The 24,668-nt window shown below is 40.5% G+C and overlaps 1 protein-coding gene across 12 annotated transcripts in view; it reads left to right on the top strand.

The window, feature by feature from the left end:
* Positions 1 to 24,668, top strand: part of PTPRT (protein tyrosine phosphatase receptor type T) — a 1,149,770-nt gene that overhangs the window by 892,643 nt on the left and 232,459 nt on the right. For all 12 annotated transcript variants that reach the window (XM_070801694.1, XM_070801706.1, XM_070801700.1 and 9 more), the window contains exon 12: positions 10,570 to 10,843. In XM_070801694.1, coding sequence (XP_070657795.1) covers positions 10,570 to 10,843 — 274 coding nt within the window. The remainder of the gene's footprint in view (positions 1 to 10,569; positions 10,844 to 24,668) is intronic.

Raw genomic sequence — 24,668 nt, 5'->3', positions numbered from 1 at the left:
CCACTTTACTGAATCCTTTTATTAATTTTAAAAGTCTTTCACTTGATTCTCTTCAATATATTAGGTCACAGTCATATTATCTACAAATGATGATAAATTGCTTTCCTCTCTAAAATGTGCATCTCTTCTGTTTGGTGTCTTATTGCATTGGCCAGAATTACCCCATTTTAGATACAAGTCCTAGAGGTGAAATGATTTGCTCGGCATGTCAGACAGAGCTAGTGAGTGGTAAAGCTAGAACTAAAACCTCAACCTTGCTTTTTTAGTGCAATAAAGGTCACTAAAGCATGGCCATCTATCTAAATATCAGCTAACTGGCCTCATATCTATCCAGTTGCTTTTTACTCAAGGAAGGTTGACATTTGCAGTGCTTATAGTCCTTTCTTTAAATGACTTAACCTGCTAGATGCATACACACACACAGAGAGCAGGCATGATGATGATAAATGATACTGAGAAAAATTAAGCAGGGAAGTTTAATGAGGTATAGTGTGGTTGGAGTTGCTATTTTATTTTTTATATTTATTTATTTATATTTATTTATTTGTGCCAAGTCTTAGTTGTAGCACATGAGATCTTCAGTTGTGGCATGTGGGATCTAGCTCCCAGGCCAGGGATAGAACCCAGGCTCCCTGCACTGGGAGCATAGAGTCTTAGCCACTGGACCATCTGGGAATCCCCACGGTTGCTGTTTTAAATACGGTGATCATGTATGATTTCAGTGGCAGAAGTGAAGAAGCAAACCTTCCAAGGGTTGCATATATCTGAGGGTAGAGCATTTCAGGCATCAAGGGTAGCAAATCGAAGGCCTTGAGATGAGGACATGCCGAGAGGTGTTCAAGGAATAGCAAAGACCTCTCATAAGAGGGCTTTGGAGACATTATAAAGATACTGCCTTTTCCTCTAAGTAAGGCTTCCCTGGTGGCTCAGGTGGTAAAGAATCTGCCTGCAATGCAGGAGACCTGGGTTTGATTCCTAGGTCAGGAAGATCCCTTGGAAAGGGAATGGCTACCCACTCCAGTATTCTTGCCTGGAGAATTCCATGGATAGAGGAGCCTCGGGGGCTACAGTTCATGGGGTTGCAAAGAGCTGGATGCAGCTGAGGCACTAGCACTCACTCAAGGTGAGTGAGCCTTTGAGCACAGGAGTGTCATGACCTACTCATGTTTTTAAAGGGTCACTGCAGCCACTATTTTGAGGTTGCTGGAGGCAAGATTAGAAACAGGAAGACCAGTTGGGAAGCTCTGGCAGTAATCCAGTCAAGAGATCATGGGGGCTTGGTAGGGTCATAACTTGGAGATGATGGAAGGGGTCAAATTCTGGATATATATTGCAATGAGAACCCTGGTAGTTGCTTATGTGTCATATTGTGAATGAGAGAGGACCGATAATTAACAGAAAATATGTGAGGGCCAGGTCTTCTGTATTTTGACGTGAAATATTTCTCCACCCCAGTAAGTACATGCTCAGTTGAAGCTAGTTATACTTTTAAATATTAGAGAAGAAGATATGGCATGTCACTCTGGCCATCATCAGAAGGCTGTCTGGTTTCTTATTTTAAGATTTCTTTTGGTTTCATTTGATAATAATTTTAACTTAATGTGAACTCTTCAGTTGAATTGTTGTAGCCCCTTTACACAACATGATGGGTTGGCCAAAAAATTCATTTAAGTTTTTGCTTTACCTCTTGTAGAAAAACCTGAATGCACTTTTTGGCCAACCCAATATTAAGTCCTTTAAATTTTTACTCAAAATCCAATTTTGTTAAATTTATTAAGTACAATTCAGTAACAGGAGATGAGTTCAAATGAAAAACCGGCAAATCTTTGTGGTCTGGTTTGATAACACTGTAATAATAATGCATGCAGCAGTTCAGTTGGCTCCAGCCAACTTCTATAAACAGCACTTTACTCTTAGAAAGAACTCTGCAGACGCATTATCTCCTTTAAGCCTCACCACTATCCTGTAAGCACCCCTCTTCTCAGAATCGTTCCCTGACCAAGTTCCTCCTTCTGTCCTCCCCTCACTGAATTGTACTGAGCAGTTAATATGTCTCCCCATCTCAGTTCTGAGCTCCCAGTGCCCAGGAGCCATGTTGCATTCCAATTTTGACCTCTACACTATAGTCATGCAATAAATATCTGATGCATAAATGAATAAATACATGAAAGGCAGAGTGGGCAGTAGATCACACAGATGTCAGAAGTCAGGAAAGGATGCACACACACACATACTCTGACACTAAAAATGTATTCCTCTCCCCATTTCTTCTCTGATGGCTGTTGTGACTAAGCAAATCATGAGCAAAAACATATTCCCAGAGTCTAGAAGTAAAGGTTGGCTAACTAAGACACGTACTTATAAATTTCAGTTTCATAGTTCCGAGTGACCTTAATGTGGGGAATGTAATTGGAAAGCTAGATTCTGTGGGGATTACAACGCTCATACTTGTTTCTTAGCCCATCTTGTACAATAACAGCAAAGGTTTATCATCACATTTTTGTATTAAAATGTGTGCATAGTTGAATGCTAAAGCACAGACTCTTTTGAAGGTGGAAAGACATCCAAGATTATTCAGTCCATTTCCCTCATTTCTTTAACAGCTTTATTGAGGTATAATTTTCATAGCATAAAATTCACTCATTTTTAAGTGTACAATTCAATGATTTTCAGTAAATTTGTAGGGTTGTTCCACCATCACCACAGTCTCACTTAAGAACATTTTTATCCTACCATAAAATACCCTGTGCCCAAGTGCAGTTGATTCCTGTTCACACCTCCAGTCCCAGGCAAATACTAGTCTGAGTAATGTCTCTATAAATTTGCATTTTCTTGACATTTCATATGAATAGAGTCATATAATACAATCCTTTTCATCTGGCTTCTCTCATTTAGCATAACGTTTTTGACCTTCAGCCTTATTGTAGAGTATATCAGTAAGTTGTTTCTTTTATTGTTGAATAATGTTTCATTAGATGAATATATCACATATGATTTCTTTAGTTGTTTAGATTGTTTTAATTTTTGGCTATTATGAATAGTGCTATTAATATTTGTATATGTTTTTATATACACACACTTAGGTTGAGATCTAGAAATGGAATAGCGTGGTGAATGGTAGCTCTGTGTCTACCTTTTTTTTTTTTTTAAGTTTTATTTTTAAACTTTAAATAATTGTATTAGTTTTGCCAAATATCAAAATGAATCCTCCACAGGTATACATGTTGTTCCCCATCCTGAACCCTCTTCCCTCCTCCCTCCCCATACCATCCCTCTGGGTCGTCCCAGTGCACTAGCCCCAGGCATCCAGTATCGTGCATTGAACCTGGACTGGCAACTTGTTTCTTACATGATATTTTACATGTTTCAATGCCATTCTCCCAAATCTTCCCACCCTCTCCCTCTCCCACAGAGTCCATAAGACTGATCTATACATCAGTGTCTCTTTTGCTGTCTCGTACACAGGGTTATTGTTACCATCTTTCTAAATTCCATATATATGCGTTAGTATACTGTATTTATGTTTTTCCTTCTGGCTTACTTCACTCTGTATAATAGGCTCCAGTTTCATCCACCTCATTAGAACTGATTCAAATGTATTCTTTTTAATGGCTGAGTAATACTCCATTGTGTATATGTACCACAGCTTTCTTATCCATTCATCTGCTGATGGACATCTAGGTTGCTTCCATGTCCTGGCTATTATAAACAGTGCTGCGATGAACATTGGGGTACACGTGTCTCTTTCCCTTCTGGTTTCCTCAGTGTGTATGCCCAGCAGTGGGATTGCTGGATCATAAGGCAGTTCTATCTTTTTAAGGAACTTCTCAACTGCTTTCCATAGTGACTGCACCGTTTGACTTTCACATAGCAATGTATGAAAGTTGCAGTTTTCCAGTACGTTTGTCAACACTTGCAATTGTCTGCCTTTTTACTGATAGCCATTCTATTATGGTTAATTGTTGTTGTTTTTTCTTTTGTGTTTCTTTGTTTTTATTGTTTTTATTTTTATTGAAGTATAGTTGAGTTACAATATTATATTAGTTTTAGGTGTACCGCATAGTCAGTACAAGATAATGGCTATAATTCCCTGTGAAATACAGCTTATCTATTTATAAAATACACAAACTGTATTGTGTATCTACTTTATACATAGTAGTTCGTATCTCTTTATCCCATAGCCATAATATCGCCCCCCCCCCCCCGCCCCCGCCATCTTACCTCTCTGCTTTGGTAAGCACTAGTTGGTTTAGTGTGTGAATTTGTTTCAGTTTTGCATATATTACATTTGTTTGTATTACTTTCTCAGATTGTATTACTAATCTCTCAGTTGTGCCCTATTCTTTGCGACCCCATAGATGCAGCACGCCAGGCTTCCCTGACCATCTCCAACTCCCAGAACGTGCTCATACTCATGTCCATCGAGTCAGTGATGCCATCCAACCATCTCATCCTCTGTCGTCCCCTTCTGCTCCTGCCTTCTGTCTTTCCCAGCATCAGGGTCTTTTCCAGTGAGTCAGCTCTTCACATCAGGTGGCCAAAGTATTGAAGTTTCAGCTTCAGCATCAGTCTTCCCAATGAATATTCAGACTGATTTGCTTCAGAATGGACTGGTTGGATCTTCTCACAGTCCAAGGGACTCTCAAGAGTCTTCTCCAACACCGCAGTTCAAAAGCATCAATTCTTCAGTGCTCAGTTTTCTTTATACTCCAACTCTCACATCCATACATGACTACTGGAAAAACCATAGCTTTGACTAGATGGACCTTTGTCAGCAAAGTAATGTCTCTGCTTTTTAGTATGTTGTCTGGGCTTGTCATAGCTTTTCTTCCAAGAAGCAGTTGTCTTTTAATTTCATGGCTGCAGTCAGCATCAGCAGTGATTTTGGAGCCCCCCAAAATAGTGTCTCACTGTTACCATTGTTTCCCCATCTATTTGCCATGAAGTGATGGGACTGGATGCCATGATCTTGGTTTTCTGAATGTTGAGTTTTAATTCAGCTTTTTCACACTCCTCTTTCACTTTCATAAAGAGCTCTTTAGTTCCTCTTCACTTTGTGGCATAAGAGTGGTTTCATCTGCATATCCGAGGTTATTGATATTTCTCCCGGCAATCTTGATTCCAGCTTGTGCTTCATCCAGTCTGGGATTTCTCATGATGTACTCTGCATATAAGTTAAATAAGCACGGTGACAATATATAGCCTTGACGTACTCCTTTCCCAATTTTGAACCAGTCTGTTGTTCAATGTCTGGTTCTAACTGTTGCTTCTTGAGCTGAATCCTGATTTCTCAGGAGGCAGGTAAGGTGATCTGGTATTTCCATCCCTTGAAGAATTTTCCACAGTTTGTTGTGATCCACACAGTCAAAGTCATTAGCATAGTCCATGAATTAGAAGTAGCTGTTTTCCTGGAATTCTCTTGCTTTTTCTATGATCCAGTGGATGTTGGCAATTTGATCTCTGGTTCCTCTGTCTTTTCTAAATCCATCTTGAATATCTGGGTTCTCAATTCATGTACTATTGAAGCCTAGCTTGGAGAATTTGGGGCATTGCTTTCCTAGTGTGTGAGATGGGTACAATTTGGCATTGCCTTTCTTTGGGACTGGAATGAAAACTGACCTTTTTCAGCTCTGTGGCCACTGCTAAGTTTTCCAAATTGGCTGGCATATTGAGTGAAGCACTTTGACAGCATCGCTTTTTAGAATTTGAAATAGCTCAAATCCCAGTGGATAGGATTCCATCACCTCCACTAGCTTTGTTCATAGTGATAACTTTCTAAGGCCCACTTAACTTCGGATTCCAGGATGTCTGGCTCTAGGTTAGTGATTACACCATCATGATTATTGGGTCATTAAGATAATTTTTGTATAGTTCTTCTGTGTATTCTTGCCATCTCTTCTTAATATCTTCTGCTTCTGTTCGGTCCGTACAATTTCTGTCCTTTATTGTGCCCATCTTTGCCGAAATGTTCCCTTGGTATCTCTAATTTTCTTGAAGAGATCTCTAGTCTTCCCCATTGTGTTGTTTTCCTCTATTTCTTTGCACTGATCACTGAGGAAGGCTTTCTTATCTCTCCTTGCTATTCTTTGGAACTCTGCATTCAGATGGATATATCTTTCCTTTTCTCCTTTGCCTTTCACTTCTCTTTTTTTTTTCTCAGCTATTTGTAAGTCCTCCCCAGACAATGATTTTGTGTTTTTTCCATTTCTTTTCTTGGGGATGGTTTTGATCCCTGTCTCCTGTACAATGTCACGAATCTCTGTCCATAGTTCTTCAGGCACTCGGTCTATCAGATCTAATCCCTTGAATCTATTTGTCACTTCCAATGTATAATCATAAGGAATTTGATTTAGGTCATACTTGAATGGTCTAGTGGTTGTCCCTACTTTCTTCAACTTAGGTCTGAATTTTGCAATAAGGAGTTAATGATCTGAGCCACAGTCAGCTCCCCGTCTTGTTTTTGCTGATTGTATAGAGCGTCTCCATCTTTTGCTGCAAAGAATATAATCAATCTGATTTCAGTGTTGACCATCTGTATGTGTAAAGTCATTGTCTCCTGTGTTGTTGGAAGAGGGTGTTTGCTATGACCAGTGTTTTCTCTTGGCAAAACTCTGTTAACCTTTGCCCTGCTTCATATTGTACTCCAAGGCCAAATTTGCCTGTTATTCCAGGTATCTAGGTATCTCTTGACTTCCTACTTTTGCATTCCAGTTTCCTATGATAAAAAGGATATCTTTTTTTGGTGTTAGTTCTAGAAGGTCTTGTAGGTCTTCATAGTACTGTTCAACTTCAGCTTCTTCAGAATTAGTGGTTAGGGCATAGACTTGGATTACTCTGATATTACTGTAATATTGAATGGTTTGCTTTCTAGATTCCGCATATAAATTTGGTTTCTTTCTTATATCTTCAGTTTTGGAAAATGTTGTCTGCTAGTCTTCAGGTCATTTTCATCCATAGCTGCTCTGTAAGTAGTGGTAATTTTGGCATACCCATGGGAGGATCTTTAGCTCTGGGTCTTCCTGCTCCACCATCTCAGTCACAGCTCTTTAAATTGACCATCTTTTCCATGAGTTTATAAACTACTTGTATGTTATCTTTAGTGAAATGTCTAGTCAAATATTTTGCCAACTTTTAATTTGGGTAATTTGTGTTTTTATTATTCACTATTAATGGATCATTATGTATGTTGGATGAGAGCATCATACATACAGTTTACAAATATTTTCTCTCAGTGTGTAGCTTGCCTTTTCATTTGTTGAATAGCACCTTCTAAAACCAATTTTTAAAAAATCTGATGATATCGAATTGATCTTTCCCTCCCTCCATTAGCAGATCATACTTTTGGTGGTATACTCACACACCCTTTCCATAATCCAAGGTCATGAAAATTTTCTCCTATGTTTTCTCCTAGAGAATTTATAACTTTAGCTTTGACAGTTAGGGTTATGATGTGTTCTCTCTGCTTTTGTGTATAATGTGAACTTATTTTTTTTAATTTTTATTTTTTGTGAACAGGGTTTTTTATTGTATAGATTATTATGTTGTGTTAATTACTGCTGTACAGAGAAATGTCTAATGTGAATTTAAGTTTAGATTCTTGCGTGTGGATAGTCAGTTGACCTAGCGTCATTTGCTTAAAAGATTATCCCTCTATCGTCAAATTGTCTTGGAATTTTTGTCAGAAATCAACTGACCATGGATGGATTCAGCCTCTGACTAGAAGCCTCTTCCCCGGGTAGAGAAAGGGCATCACAGGATATGTCTGTGATGGGGTCATGGTCTGAAAGGATGTTGGTACCCTCAGTGGTGAGTGGTCAGAGAAGCATGAGTCATCATCTAACCTATCAGTCTGAACAGCAGAAGAGGCATTAGGTCCAGCTTCTCCAAAGCTTGCAGAGGTGCCTACAGGTTTTGCTTTTAAAGGCATCTAAGACAACTCCTCTAAGAGCTGGGGTCTTAGATCTGGGACCAGAGTAGAGGTGTCTTGTCTCAGGAGACATTGAAACTAAGATACAGAAGTTTCCAGCGAGCCTGGGTCTGAAAAGTCAAGGAAGGAGAGGGGTGAGGGTTGTCAGTCACATTAGAAAGAGGATGAATGATGGACATTAAAGGTGAGGAGATGAAAAGAGGTGCAGATGAGCCTTGGCATTATGCATTGAGATGAAGCTACAGCCCAGGTTTCAGGTCCTATAAGAAGAGACCCTTAAAAAAAATTATGAAGAAAATATGGTCATCAATGTCCACCTTCTCATTGAGAGAAATAGAGAAGGTGTCGCAGGAGGGGAAACATGAGTAAATGTTGTGAGGTGAGCATAGAATAAGAATACGTTATTCTCTCATCGGAGAAGGCAATGGCAACCCACTCCAGTACTCTTGCTCATACTCCCCGGGATTTTCTACTTAAAAAATAAAATCCTTTCTCTTTACAAACAATCCTGAATAGTTCATTCCAACCCTAGAGGTATGATTGCAGGAGGTGTTCTCATTTAGGTGTGATTTAATTATCCCCAGCATGCCGAAAAGAGCTTCAATAAATATGTTTTCAAGAGAATTATGATGAGAGTGAAGATAGCACAGAAACACAAATAACGCCCACTCTCTTGATTCTTTCCCCGACCTCGTCCTTTAAAGCATGTGTGCCAAGGGAAGGAAGGTTGCACAGTTCGCGTGACTCTTTCTCCCCTTCCTCCTCCTTAATCAGAGCTCCCAGATCTTTCAGAGAGGCTAGATTCCTGGCAGAAAGATTTATATGACAAAATAGTTTACAGCTTTCCGGCTGCAATTGCACATTTGCCTCTGAATGGACAAGCTGCAGACACAGTGGGCCTCAGGGGGCTGCTGGCTGTGCTCTGGCACATTAATCCCAATTGTATGGAAACCGTATGTTGACAACACAGTTTAACCCCCAAAAAAATATCCTTTGCTAGCCTTTGTGATTTCAGACAAGGCGGGGTGGGATGGAGCTGTGCAACTTCAGCCGCTGAGGAAGACAAACACACAAAATGCTTGCCAAGGCCCTCTGTTTGTTTCGTTGGCTTATGGAGTAGGAAGGAAGGTAGAGAAAAAGAAAGGATACTGAACTATGCATTGAGAGTCTGGATCTCTACTCTTGCTGCAGTTTGACACTCATGGGGCATTCTGCCTCGCAGCCTCAGCACCCTCATCTCTAGTCTGGCTGCTGAGTTTGGTTGAATTGACAAGTGAGTCCTCAGTAACCAGATTGGTGGAGAGGAAGGGGCAGTGGGGTTGCTGACTAACCCCTGGAGAGATGATTTGCCTCTCTCCCTAGCCTACACATTTGGCTTATGGTTGGTGTTTAATAAAGGCTTGGGCATCTCTCTTCACACATTAACAGCTTCTTACATCCTTCTAAGTTGAAGGAAATGTGCACGATCACTAGACAGGAGCTTAGAGGAATCACTTTCGCTTGAATTGGTTTTCTACATTTCATCAGATTGGGTTTTGGGCTTCTTTTCAATTTAGTTCAGTTTGGTCCACTTGAACAAGTATTCACTGATCAGCACACAGGTATCAGGCAATCTGCTGAACAGTGTGTGGACAGAGAGAGAGTGAAGCGGAGATAACTAAGCCACAACTGCCACTGTCTTAAAGGTCACTGTCCAGCCAGAGAAACAGCAGCTCCAAGCTCACATTATTGCTGTCCCAGGCAGACAGCCATTAATCAGTGGTAGGAGAGTTGAGTAGGGGGAAAGTCATTCACATTTGGAAGACCTCGACCTGCAGCATGGAGGAGATGAAAGATAGGCTCAGCTTTCAGAGAAGGGCTTCCACAGGCAGAAGTGGGTAGAATGAGAGGGCACTGCAGGTGGAGGAAGCACCAGTTGGTGATGGCATGGGATAGTTTCCAAAGGATGTTTGTGCAGTAGCAGGGGTTCTGGAGCAGCTGCAGTCAGGGGCCTACCTACCATAAGACTCTTTGAGAAGTAGTTTACAAACCAGACACAAAGTGCCCCCAAGTGCCAGGATGAGGAATCTAGATTGTCTCATTCGGATAATGGAGAGCCTGTGAAAGTGCTTGAAGAGTGACAGTGTTTATGTTTAGGGAGGTCAGTGGATTGACTGGTGAGTTGATCACATAAATTAGAGGCAAAGAGACCTGCTGAGTTCATCTAAGAGATGGGGAAGTGCCCCACCTCTACAATATAAAGGGAGGAGAACAAAGGGGAAGGGCGGGTGCAAATTGCTGATGTCAAGTCAACAGAGCTCGCTGATTAGAGGAGCAGAGTGAAAACCGAGGAGGTAGGAAATAAGGATGAGGCCCCAGAATCAAGATCTAGCCACTTGATGAACAGTGCTCCCCTCACTAAGGAAAGAAATGGAGGAGGAGGAACATGCAGGTTTGTAGGGGTTGAAACTGAGTTGCATTTTGGGCATACCCAGTGTGAACCAGCCCTTTGGAATATCTAAATGGAGATCTATTTCTGCAAAGCAGCAGGTTTAGAAGTCTGAAACTCTGGAGGGAGGTTTCAGTCATAGAAGTGATGATGGTAAATAACAAATTCATCCCTCCAGAGAGTTGCTCATCTGCCTCTCCTCTTTCCTATTCAGTGTTTATCAGCTGGTTGTCAAGGAGGAGCGACTTCAGAAGTCACGGAGGGCAGCTGACATCATCGAGTGCTTTTCAGTGCCAGTGAGCTACAGGAACGCTTCCAGCCTTGATTCCCTACACTACTTTGCTGCCGAATTGAAGCCTGCCAACCTGCCTGTCACCCAGCCATTTACAGTGGGTGACAACAAGACATACAATGGCTACTGGAACCCTCCTCTTTCCCCTCTGAAAAGCTACAGCATCTACTTCCAGGCCCTCAGCAAAGCAAACGGAGTAAGTATGGCCATTGGAGGCCATTTCTTGCCTTGTTTTCCCATTCTTAAATGAGAAGGCAGCATCGCCTTAGAGAGAGGTTGACATATTAAGGCCCATGGACCAAAGCATCCAGATCAGCCTTTTGTTGGGTGGAGGGGGTTGTTTTTTTTTTTAATACAGTGATGCCTACTCATTTTCATAGTGTATGGCTGCTCTGATGCTACAGCAGTACACTTGAGTAGTTGCAACAGAGATTACTTTGCCTCCTAAAGTATTTACTCTGTGACCCTTTACACAAAATGTTCTCAGACAGCTGAATTAGAGGATGGAAAGGTGTTTCACTTGGGCAAATCATATTCACATCTGAGTCTTAATTTTCTCATCTATAAAAGAATACCTATAAATGTGATTTCTATGAATGCCCTAAGCATACATACTTTAGTTAATCAGTGACTACTAACCCCTTTCTCATTCCTATTAGTCACATTAGAAAATATTTTTCTCCCAAAAATAAGATAACCTTTTCTGTGTCAGTTGTTTCTTTGCTGCTGTTGTTAATAAGAGGTGTCAGTCATAACATCACAAGATCACAGGGCAGAAAAGAATCTGAAAGGTCATCCAGTATCTCCCTGCGTTCCCCTACATACAAGACAGTGCTTCAGTCAACATAACAGTGTCACAGTTAACAGATGTTAATGTTTATTCCTTTGTTAAAAAATTGAAGTATAGTTGATTTTCAGTGTCATGTTATTTTCTTGTATACAGCAAAGTGATTCAGTAACATATCTATATATATATATATATATTCAGTTATATATACATATATTTTTCATATTCTTTTGCATTATGGTTTATTACAGGATGTTGAATCTAGTTCCCTGTGCTATATAGTAGGACCTTCTTACTTATTGGTCTTTTATGTAATAGTTTCTATATGTTAATACCAAACTTGTAATTTATCCTTCTGCTACCCTTTTTCCCCTTTAGTAACCATAAGTATGTTCATAAGCGTGTTCTTTACGTCTGTGGGTCTGTTTCTATTTTGTAAATAAGTTCATTTGATCTTTTTTTTTAGAATCCACATATAAGTGTTATATGGTATTTGTCTTTCTCTGCCTGACTGGCTTCACTTAGTGTGATAATCTGTAGGTCCGTCCACGTCGCTGCAGACGGCATTATTCCATTCTTTTCATGGCTGAGTGGTATTCCATTGTGTGTGCCCCACGTCGTCTTTATCCATTCAGCTGTCCATGGACATTTAGATTGCTTCCATGTCTTGGCTATTGTAATGTGCTGCTGTCAACATTAGGATGTATGTATCTTTTCAGATTAAGGTTTTCTCGGGAAATATGCCCAGGAGTGGAGTTGCTGGATCATATGGCAACTCTACTTTTAGTTTTTTTAAGGAACCTCCATAATATTCTACACAGTAGCTGCACCAATTTACATTCCCATCAGCGACATAGGAGGGTTCCCTTTCTTCCACACCCTTTCAAGCATCTGTTAATTGACGATGTCAGTGCTTATTCTTGAATAACTCCAGTAACAAATTCCTTACTTTTTTATATGATAACTTGCTGATATTTGTGGGGGCTGTGACTGAGGGCTTTTTTTTTTTAACTGACTTAAGTATATCTTTTATTAACGCTTCTACCCATTGCTCTTGATCCATACTTTTAGGTCCCAGTAGAGCCAATGCAATCACCTTCTTAGGTGGTATTTTTTTTCAGTTCACTTTTCCTCTAGACACACACAAACCCATCTGGTCTTATGTTCTGCAAGCTAACTATCTTTAGTTCCTCTTATACTCAAGATTTTCTGCCTATGATGTTTTTATGGACATATTCCAGGTTGCCATATTTCATTCAGCAGATATATAATGAACAGTGACATATGCTAAGCCCTGTAGTTCATATTAAGATTATGTAGTATGTGCCCTCGAAGAGCTTCTGTAATCACAAGGGAATCTGGTGTGTGTCATGTTCCACAGTGTGTCTGGAGAAGTGAGAGGCTCACTGGGGTAGAAAAACCTGAAACAAAAGAAAAATTTGTTGTTGAAGTTCTTAGAGAATAGCCTGTGTAGGTGCTGGGTGGCCAAGATAGTCTAGTCTGTTAGTGGCAGTCGTTACTTTATGAGAAACCTGGATTGAGAAACTACTTCACATTTAAAATGTCCACATAACCATTTATAGATTCCAAATTGGTATTTCATTTCTGCATTCATTACTGGTTCAAGGAACATTCCTCACAGAGAGTATAAAACTACAAAAAGAAGCTGCCAGACTGCCTTGCACCTGTGATCTGGCCTCTTCATACAACGCTCTGAGGTACTGAGGAGGAAGAAGTCACGATGGCCAGAAGCATCTGGGAGCCCATCTCTGTATCCCATATTAGCCAGTTTCTTGGTTCAGCACAGCCCTAACAAAGAGTGGCTTTCCCTGCTCTTGGCAACATGTCAAGAAGTGCTGTTGGGTTTCCATGCTGTGGAACAGAATCATAGCTGCATTCACGTCACCTGCTATCACATTCCTCCCAAGATTCTCCTAAAAACCCAACAACAGACCAAGTCTACAGAACCTAGGAAACTGGACCCCAGGAGCAATTTCTCCAACCTGAGCATGGTAGGTCCTAGAAGAGCAGCAGATGAGATAGGAGGAATATTGGAAGTCTTGCTCCCCAGACATCTTACAATAGATCCCCTTTTAAAAAAAAAACTAGTTTGGCTGTGCTGGGTCTTCTGCACGGGCTTTTTCTCTGCTTGTGACAAGTAGGGGCTACTCTCTAGTTATAGTGTGTGAGCTTCTCATTGTGGTAGTTTCTCTTGCTGTGGAGCACTGGCTCTAGGCGGCCAGGCTTCAGTTGTTGCAATGCGTGGTCTCTAGAACAAAGGCTCAGTAGTTGTGGCACATGGGCTTAGTTGCTCTGAGACATGTGGTATCTTCCTGGACCACAAATAGAACCTGTGTCTCCTGCATTCACAGGGGGATTCTTTACCACTGAGCCACCAGGGAAGCCCTAGACTCCCCTTTTCAAGACATGAGGGTTTGCCTTTAGGGGAAAAGGTCACCCCACTCTGAAGCTATCTAAGAGGCAGTTTCTACTCCTGGTTCCAAGATAAACACAATCATTTAGTTACTCATGCCTTTGATCCCACACCATGTATACCCTCATCTGAGACCTAAGATTGGCTGCAGTGAAGCCTGAGCAGGAGTAGAATTGGGTGGATGCTTATGCCAGGAGTCTTGAGGGTGTAGTCGGCCTCACAGGAACAGAGAGGGAAAAGCTGTGGGAGCCGGGCACTCAGAGTATTGTATCTTTCTAGCAAGAGAAAAACTATGCACCATTTCAAATTATTGCATAGTATTAACTTTTACTGAAAAGAGTTGGGTGAAAGAGACATAGGAATGGGAAAGTCATCCTCAGTCTGACAAGTCTTTGCTTGGTCCCTCAGCTTGCTCCATATCATAAAGGGGAGCAGACAATGCAGTTAAGCCTGGAGGATTTTTGAGAAGAAAACGTTATAACCTGCAAATTTCTTATCAGCCAAGTTGTTGCTCTTGTGTAAACGCATCACAAAGACATTCTCACCATCCAGAGGCTCCCATTGGCCCTGCTTCTATAAAATCATACAGACAGTAGTTGAGCAAGCAATGATTCAAAATAAAGAAATTGCAAAGAAAGAAATATGAAATAAAAAGACACACAGTGAACCTGGAAACTAACTAAATATCATATTAATGCTAAAATAATTGTTCTAAACACATTGCAAAGAGGTTAATATTAAAAAGCGATTACTTAAAGAGAAAATATAAAAAAAAATTTACAGCTGTTATCTGGGGCTGTAATTCACTCTTGTGTCAACAAAAACTGAGAAAGAGTTGAATTGATGAATGTAAATAAAAATCTGCTAATTTTCCCACTTTGGACAGGATGGAATAAATAATGACTACTTTATTTTTGATACCAAGGTTTTTTTTAAGTATTCTTTTTTAAAACATAAAGGCAGCCTTCCAATCTATCATAGAAAGCCAGAAAACAGCAATCTACAAAGAAAAGGGAAGAAACAAAGGAAACTATAAGTAAACATGAAAATCAGTAACTATAAAGCAAGCCAGAAAACAGAAGCACTCTATTTGATTTTTTTAAAGTGATGCTTAGCTCTCTTCATGAAGTGGTGAAATGTCTTGAGTCAAGTAAAAACCAGAATTCAGCAAATCTATATCTCTAGAAGATTAAAAACAAAGGTTAGGGCAAAGTTATATTACATTAAAATGAATTAAAGGAAAGCAGAAATGGCCATTTGTTGCCGGATGGTTGTGGGCAAGGTTGAATGATTTACTATCAATCAATTTCATTGCTTCCATTTCCATCTAAAGTTTCAGTGAGAACATCAGAACAAGATAAGAGAATTTTAGGGACAATATATATATATTCTATGAATAGTAAAGACAGTTTTTCAGCTTAGCAGAGTGTCTTGATATTTAGCCTTTACAGTCAGACTACTTACACATAAAACCCTAGTAACTGTGTGACTTTTAAGTTAATTAGATATGATTGATTAACTAAGTAAACATCTAGCAAGCACAATATGTGCCCCGCCAAAAGGCACTTTTGTCTCTGAGTGCCTGGAATAAAGCAGTAAGCCAGACAGATGAAGAAATCCCTACCCTCATAGCAGTTATATTCTAGTAGGGAAGAGAGGGAGGGAGGGGGAGGGAAGGAGGGATGGAGAAGTAAAATAATATGTCAGATTATTAGGTTTAGAAATGTGGAGGTCACTCCTTTACTTTTAACTATTATTAGGATGAGAGTAAAGACACTTGGTAAACTCCACAGTGAACTATATAAATGTGGAATAATTCAGTCCAGTCCTAAAAACACTATGGAGAGTCCAAGTATTATGTCCGTTATGAGACAAGGTACTCAAGAGTCTCCTCAGCCACTTTCATGAAGTGTGAATTGTTTACAGGCACTTAGGTTGGGAATTTTGATCACATTAGTAATACCTCATTTGCCTATTTATGCTTTCTTACAAATATTAATAGCAAAGGGCAGTCCCAGCTGTTGAAGCACTGTCCTTGGTGCTGAACTTTCAGCACCTGTCTTAGGAATTAGGCCATATTGTAACCATTTGTTTTGGGTACAACCATTACAAATCTATAGCACTTTAGAATTGGATGATTTTGAAGTGTCATCTTATGTACACCAGAAGCCAACACAGAAATCTCTAATAAAATGTTCTTGGCAAGGCATTATATAGCCTCAGCTTGACCACTGCAATTCTTTGGAGGAAAAAGTTGCTTCCTTTGTTAAACAAGTACAATAGTTAGAACTTTCTCCTTTCTATAAAGCCAAATTCTGTCTCCTTAACTCTGTAGTCTTGGACACTTGTATTGATTTGAACAAATCAAATTGTTCTTTACTATGTCAGCCTTTTGGAGAAAATATGACAGTATTAACCAGAATCCCTGTCCACCCAGGCCATCCTGCATTGATATTTAATATGCAGTTACTTCTATTTCTCATATACTATGATTTCCCCACTCCAGTACTCTTGCCTGGAAAATCCCATGGATGGAGGAGCCTGGTAGGCTGTAGTCCATGGGGTCGCTAAGAGTCGGACATGACTGAGCGACTTTCTTTTCACTTTTCATTTTCATGCACTGGAGAAGGAAATGGCAACCCACTCCAGTGTTCTTGCCTGGAGAATCCCAGGGGCGGGGGAGCCTGGTGGGCTTCCGTCTATGGGGTCGCACAGAGTCGGACACGACTGAAGCAACTTAGCAGCAGCAGCAGCATGATTTCTGTACCTCTTTCATTCTGTTTATCTATTCTGTTCTCTCATAGACAGACTCCTTTTTACAATGCTCTCCATGAAAGAAATGCCCAGAACCTGGCATTGCGCTCCGGATATAGTTAAACCGTGCTTGCTACATTTCAACTACCTTTCCTCCTTTGAACCATTTTCTAAGACACTATTTCTCATACATTCCAAGATATTTTTCTCACTCCAGGGGTCTCACACAGGCTGTTATTTTATCCTAGACTCTCTTCTTCAGTCCTTGAAGAACTAGGACCTTTTCAGTTTTCAGGTCTCATCTTCATTGTCATATTCTCTGGGAACTTTCCAACCATATTATCTAAGAACCATCCACATAAGCCCTCACTATTTGTTGACCTGTTCTTTACAACACTGTGTGTATTTTTAATTGCACTTGTTTTTGTTTGTTTGTTTGCAGTGCATGCCTCTCTCATTAAACTTAGAGCTCCAGGAAGTAGGAACTCTTGTTTGCTGTTGAATTCTCCATACTGAGTACAGTATTTAACACATAGTATAACAGTCATCATTTGATGAATGGATGAGAGTACAAACTGTTTCTTGTTGTCTGTGAGTCTCGATTTCCTCACTTATAAAATTGAAATCGCAATACACACTTCACACAGTCATTTCAAAGATTAAATGAGAAATGATCTCGAATACTGAAAGGCACCAAGTAAGTGTGAGTCAAGTCTGAATTTCCATTCAGTGTAGCATGAGAGAGATGGCTCAGAGCTATTTTCCCCATAGACAGATGAGCCATAAAGGACCTTCCTTCCATCATAGCAGTAATACTTTGCCCAGCTGTCTCATTTCCCAAGCTTCAGGCTCCTGGGCAGCCTCGATTTCCTCCAGATCTTCCAAATGGTACCCCAGAGTAGCTGTCTCAGTTGTAAACAGCGGGTGGGTGCAGTTTTACATTGTTTCTTTCCCACTCTTCCCAGAATGAGGTCTGCTGAATCCACTGTTCTCTGCATCCCCACCACCATTAGCCATGATTGTGAAGCTGAAAGGACCATAATTAACGGTTGAATGCAAAACAAGTGTGGCAAATTCATGCAAATATCCTTCAGAAGCCCCCATTTTGGGGGCAGTGCTGTTGTGTCTGTTCTATTTGTGCAGAGAGAAGACTCTTTCCTTGCTAATCCTTTTCATCATGCAGGGGCATATTTAACCTGCATGATGCCTCTGCCAAATGGTGAGCTAAATAAGAGAAGTGGGAGGTAGAAGGGTGATCATTCTCTATGTCTCATTTCCTCTTCCAGCTCCTGAACTCTTGAGAGCAGTTGGAAGGCAGATGCTATTCTGAATGAGTCCTCGTGTTTGCAGTATAATCACATTACAATAGTTGGGATGATCCAGGTAGAGCTGGGTTAGGAAAAATTCTCTCTCTGAATGAATTGGAAGAAACTATAGTTGTGTCCACCCCCTGTTAAGCCAATATTTGCACATGGGTGGTTTTAGTGAGGCACGGGATAGAAAGAAGATCAGGCAGCAGACAGGCTTAGCTTTGAGTTATGGTTGTTCCCAGATGTGTGAACTGGAGCTGGTTTCTTAGCATCCCAAGATATATAATATGATTAATGATATACCTCCCCCAAATGTGGGGAGAGTAAATGAGACAATACATATAATGCATCCATGACCGTTGCTGTAGTTCTGATTCTCTCTCTCTTTTTCACTGATTTCCTGACGCTCCTGTCTTGAGGGAAAGGAGGGTTGAAGCATCCTTCACCTGATACATCGCCATTTGTCCCATAGACTTCACACAGAAGCAAATCACTTCCTAACTCTGGAGGGCCTCAGGAATTGGACTTCATGTCTTTACATGTCATTACAGCTGTTGACTGCCTTAACTCCCCATGACCCAATTGCTTTATCAGCCCACCCCAACCTTTATTTTCTTAGTTTAACTTTTCATACACGATTCCAAGCCCAACATTTGTTTGTGTTGAATCTTTTGATATAGTTGATTGTGTCTTTGGAGAATGATCTTGCCCCTCCCAACCTCATCTCCTGATTCTGTTTTTACTTTAGTGACTGTTCACATGTCACATGAAAAAAAGCTCAGATGGACCATAGAATGAGAAGATGTGGAAATCCCAAACTTGAATGCGTTAGAGTTAAGATCTCACAGGAGGTCACATGGCTTGAGTCTTAGAGATTCCATGAGGGAGTTTGTAAAAAAAACCTCATATATTGGTTGGTTAGTTAGTGTTATTCACTCAATCATGTCCAACTCTTTGTGACCCCATGGGTAGTAACCTGCCAGGCTCCTGTGTCCATGGAATTCTCCAAGCAAGAATACTGGAGCAGGTTGCCATTTCCTTCTCCAGGAGATCTTCCCACCCCAGGAATTGAACCCAGGTCTTCTGCATTGCAGGCAGTTTCTTTGCCATCTGAGCCATGAGAAGCCACCAGGAAGTCTGTATTGGTTAGGATAAACCAATTTATGCTGTAGTAACAAGCAACCATGAAATCTCAGTGTATTGACCAAAAAAAAAAAAAAAACTTCCCCCTCCTTCTGCATTTTCAAAATGGGTCAGCATAGGGGTTCTGCCTATCCTAGTTACTCAAGGACTCAAGATGATGGAAAGTCTACCTTGATCTGTGCCTCCACAATCACCAAGGCAGAGAAGGAAAATGTGGCAGTTAAGGCACTGATTTCCACACAGAATGATACACAGCAGGTTCACATTTCAATGGGCAAGACTGGTCATGTGGTCATGCTTAACTTCAGAAAGGAATGAAGCAGTGCCTTCCTGCTATGTGCATAGAGGAAGGACCGGGATGCTTGAAAATGTCCCTTATGGCCAACATGTTTCCCCTTGTGCCCTAAGCTTTTCCTTCAAGTTCTCATAATTGACAAGACTTACTCTTGAAGTACCTGTGCAGTTTCTATCACAGAGCCTGAGAACTTGCTGTTATTGAGCACCTCCTGCATCCCAAACACTAGTAAATGTTTTCATGTACACTGGCTCTTGTTTGGTCTCACAAAGTGACTCCATTTAAATCAGTGCATGGGTTGTACCACCAGAAGCATCATGAAATCTCATAGTATCTCAGTTACTTCACACAGATGGAAGAATTTTGCTAACAACTTTCTGTTTACCTCCATGGGGATATGGTCAAGAAATGTCTAGCACTCCCTGTGACACTGTTCCACTTTATTATTGTTGTTTTAATATAAATTTATTTTAATTGGAGGCTAATTACTTTACAATATTGTATTGGTTTTGCCATGTGTCAACATGAATCCGCCACAGGTGTACGTGTGTTCCCCATCCTGAACCCTCCTCCCACCTCCATCCCCGTACCATCCCTCTGGGTCATCCCAGTGCACCAGCCCCAAGCATCCTGTATCCTGCATCAAACCTGGACTGGCGATTCGTTTCTTTTATGATATTATACATGTTTCAATGCCATTCTCCCAAATCATCCTACCCTCTCCCTCTCCCACAGAGTCCAACAGACTGTTCCACTTTAAAAGACCATGGTTCTTCAAAGTCTACCATACAGTGTGTTTGAGAGGCATCTGAAAACCTTAGATCTCTCCTAACTATCAGTGGCTGAGCCAATGTAGCAAAAAACTGTGAATCAAAGGCCTCCATATATCCTTTTTCAGACTCCGTTGCCATAGTCCTATGTCAGGAACATATTTCTGGATTTTATTAGCTCTGTGAAAAATGGGAAGGAGAACTGAAAAATGAACATTAGGAATCCAGGATTATCATCACATCTTTCTGTAACCACTTTGGAAAGCTTTGGCCTGCTAAACGTCCCTGCCTAGTTCTTATCTGTCCCCAGAGGCTGGGTTCCATGCCCCATCTACCTGCCCAGGCCTCCTTCCCAGTCCTCACTGGATTCTCTCTCCTGGGGATCACCAAACCCCTTGGGCATGTCTCCCTCCAGGTCTCCATTCAACCCTTTGAGTCTTATCACTTGCTCTAGAAAGCTCTGAATTTCTGTTGAAGCCCTGTTAGGTCTCAGACTTCTCTTTCCACATGGAGAGAAATTCCCCAAGTGTCACCTTGTACAAATACCAAGATGAGCTCTCCCAGGTTGCTAATTTATTATTTCACTCACTTACAGTTCCTACAGATTTTATTATCATGGTATGAGAGCTGAGGGACCAAGAACATTTTCTTTTCAATGCAATATTTTAAACTCATTTGGATAAGGAAATGAAGGTTACTCAAATGTTGACAGCTGATAATCTTGTCAGTCTGAATCAAGGCGTCAATGCTCCAGACACCCATCCCCAAAAGGTTCATGGAAATGGCAGCCTAAGGTTCCATACAGCAGATTTTCTGCCTCTATCAGGCCCCTTCCAAATGGAGAGTCTCCATGAAGTTCAGCCCAGTTGGCTCACAAATGGTGAAAAAGTGGGGAAAACTCTGAATTTGGCAAGTGGATTCATGAGTTTAAGTCATTTTATAGCTACATGAAGTGGATGTTGGTCTACTAAACTCCAGTTTCCACATCAGTCAAGTGGGGATGAGATATGACCACCCAAACTCACAGGGATCTTTGTGAGGAATAAATAAGAGGAATGATAACTCTTTGCACATTCTTTCAAAGGAAGGTGTTGCTAACATGGATATGTATGAATTTGTGGGTAGAAATTCAGCGTTATGTGTATATACATATCGACTTCCATTCACATAAACATTTTAGCATGTGGGTGTATGTATGTACATATTCATGTAAATATTCATGTACATATGTGAGTGTACTCATGTACATATGAATATGTAACCATATTCAGTTAAAATTTTAACCCAAGAATCTTACTGGTAGAAAGGTTATCATTGGGCCAGAGTTATAGTCTATGTGGCTAATGAAGGAGAACATTGCTTCTACTTCTTGAGCTTCCTGGAAGCCAAGGCAAAAAGGGGCATCTGGCAGGTTTGCATAGTTTCTCTTACTGGATAGAAACACGTGCCTGCTTTTTATGAGAGGGATGTATCGCATGTATCCTTATGTAAGGGACCTTGAGGAGATACCAGTTAACATCACAGTATCGTTTGTGCTCACACACTCCATGAGTTCCTTCTCCAACAGTATTGTCATACAAGAGTAAACTGAAATTTAACGAAGCCACTTACACTCAAGGATTCTGTTTCTTGTGCTGTATAGCAGCATTAATACATTAATGCCATTAAATAAGACTAATGGTTCTCAAAGCTTCCCCCCCCCCAAATTTTTTTATAAATATGCCTAGCATGGGGTCTTTCCAATTGCGTAGATTGGCAATGACCTTATGCAATCTTAGACAAGTGATTTAGACTCTCTGAGTCTCATTCTCATTCAGAACATTTTGATGCCCATAGTATCAACCATATAAAAATGTTTGTAAATTTTTAACAAGATGATGCATTTTAAAATGCCTATCATAGTGGTTTGTGGTCAATAAGCACTGAATTCGTGTCAGATATTATTAGAATATCACTGGTGATAAGTATGAGGCAGGATGTGGGGATTTACTGAAGAAAGAAAAAGCAAAATCTGAGTGCACAAACATTTGAATAGACAGATGGGGTAAAAATGTTTGCTCAATCAGGAATGAGAAGTAAAATCAGTGAAGTCCAGGGTATGCAAAGGTACCAGCTGACCTACCTGATACATCAAGGAGAGAAAGAGGGTGAGATTCCAAAAGAAAGGTCAGGAATACTGTGTTTATAGAAGGACATGTGCGGAAGTTAGTTCTTCTGTAGGCCCTCCTTGAAGGCTAAATTTGGGTCAGGTTCCATCTTTTTCATCATGGCTCCCAACTTTGCAAACTCAAAAACTCAGTTTGTCAGGAAGCATTTTTGAGGGGAGATTCAAATAAATCTACCCAAGACTGAGGGAAATAGTAGGCAGTTTAAAATAATTCCTTCCCTTCAAAAACATCTCTCAGACTTTTCTATCTCAGAAGTCTGGGTTACCCAAGATATACCTCACTATCTATTTCCAATTGTCACGAAGTCCTGCTGGTTCTCCACTCTAATATTCTCTCCCATCCACATACATTTTTCATCTCCAGTGCCACCATCCTCATTCTGAATACCATCATCTTTTCCTTGGGAAACCTCAGCAAGCCCACCCCCACCCCCACAAGCTGGTCTTCTCACATCCACTTTTACTTACCTCAAAGCCATTATCCAGCCACAGCAAACATGATACTGTATGTATCTTCATTAAACAGATGAGTAAGCCAAGACTCAGAGCAGCTCTGATTTGCTGAAGCACATTCCAGAAGCAAGAGATGGACCTGGATTTGAACCTGTACGTGTAAGAAGCTGTGAGGTGGTCCTGTAGTTATTGCCATGCTTCATGCTGAGTCACAACCACACAAAGTAGAATCCGGCTGAACTGCGACCAGCAGGAGCCCCTAAAAGACCTCCAGCCCTCCCCACCACATCCACATTTGTTCTCTTTCTCCCTGCAAACATGGCCAGCCTCAGTCCCCTGCTCAATCTTGAAACACCTGCTGGCCCGGCCGTTAACATCAATAAATAATGTGGAGCTGTACTAATAACAATTATCATAATAAATTGGCCTTTGATTACATCTGTCACCTGAGAATTTCAAAGACTTTACAAACATCAATTAGTAATTACAGCTCAAAGGATCACTCACTGAGAGTGGGGATCATTAAGGTCAGATAAGAGCTGTGCAGGGAGGCATGAAGGACAGCTCAGGTTTAGTCCTGAGAGTCTCCAGTCCCTGGTGGAAGATTGAAGCCTCTCTCCATGAGGCCCAGAGGAACCACGGTTCTGACATCCCAATTAGGGGATAATTTATACAGCTGCTCCATCAAAGTCCTGATGCTGAGGAATGGGAAGCATGAGATGTAGTTTTGGAAGGGAGCTTATAGGGTGTGCAGTTCCTTTCTTTCTGCAGAATGAGTAACTGAAGTCCGGAGTGGGGAAGTGATTTGTCCAAGGTCAAAGCCATGTCTTGAACCTGGTTTCCCATACCTTGTCCATATTTGTTTATTCTGAAAAATTGTGTCATCGTTGGTCATGCTCTTCTCTGATGATAGTGATGAGGATAAAAATCCAACAATCATTTATTCAGGGCTTGCACTCAGCAGGTGTGGGGATGAAAGTGAAAAGTGAAATGAAAGTGTTAGTCACTCAGTCATGTCCAACTCTTTGTCACCCCATGGACTGTAGCCCACCAGGCTCCTCTGTCCATGGAATTCTCCAGGCGATAGTGCTGAAATGGGTTGCCATTTCCTTCTCCAGGCGATCTTCCCAACCATTATGTCGATGTATCTTAATTTACTCAATCACTTTGTATGTGTGGACGTATAGATTGTTTCCAATATTTTTCAAATGCAAATTTTGCTGCAATAAAGTATTGTGTACATATATATTTTTTCTAATATATATTGTAAAAAGTGTGTCTTCAGGGTATATTCCTGGAAGAGGAATTGTTAGATCAAAAGGTAGACAAATATCTAGTTTTGATAGATGTGTTTAAATTCCCTTGCTTAAAGGCTGAATCAATTCTCATCCAGCAGTGTTTCAAATTGTTTCTCTGTGGCCTCACCAATAGTTTGTGTGGTCTAACTAATTTTTGTCCAAGTTATAGGAAGAAATTGTATCACAATGTAGCTTTAATTTCCTCTCTCTTATAAAAAATAAGATTAACATCATTTCATATATTTAGGAGATATTTTTATTTAATTTTTAACTATATGTGTTTGTCTTTGCCCAATTTTCTATCAGGATTTTTACCTTTTTCCCCACAATTTTTAAGATATTAACTTTCTATCTGTGGTATATGTTGTAATTTTCTGGACTTTGCTTATAATATTTTTGTCCCACCCCTGAAAATGTAGTCAAATGCTTCAGTTTTTAAAGTTACACCTAGACTTTGAGACATTGTGAAAAAGCCTTTCTTATACCGAGATTATAAAAGAATTCACCCTGTTTGCTTCCAGAACTTATACAAGTTTAAATGTTTTTCACATTTACATTTCTGATGTTTGGTGTTTATTTTTGTGCATGGTATAAAGTATGTGTCTAATTT

Source organism: Bos indicus, chromosome 13 (assembly GCF_029378745.1).
Source record: "Bos indicus isolate NIAB-ARS_2022 breed Sahiwal x Tharparkar chromosome 13, NIAB-ARS_B.indTharparkar_mat_pri_1.0, whole genome shotgun sequence".
NCBI lineage: Eukaryota > Metazoa > Chordata > Mammalia > Artiodactyla > Bovidae > Bos > Bos indicus.
Note: the sequence above shows the minus strand (reverse complement) of the source record. Positions and strands in the feature narration are given on the sequence as shown.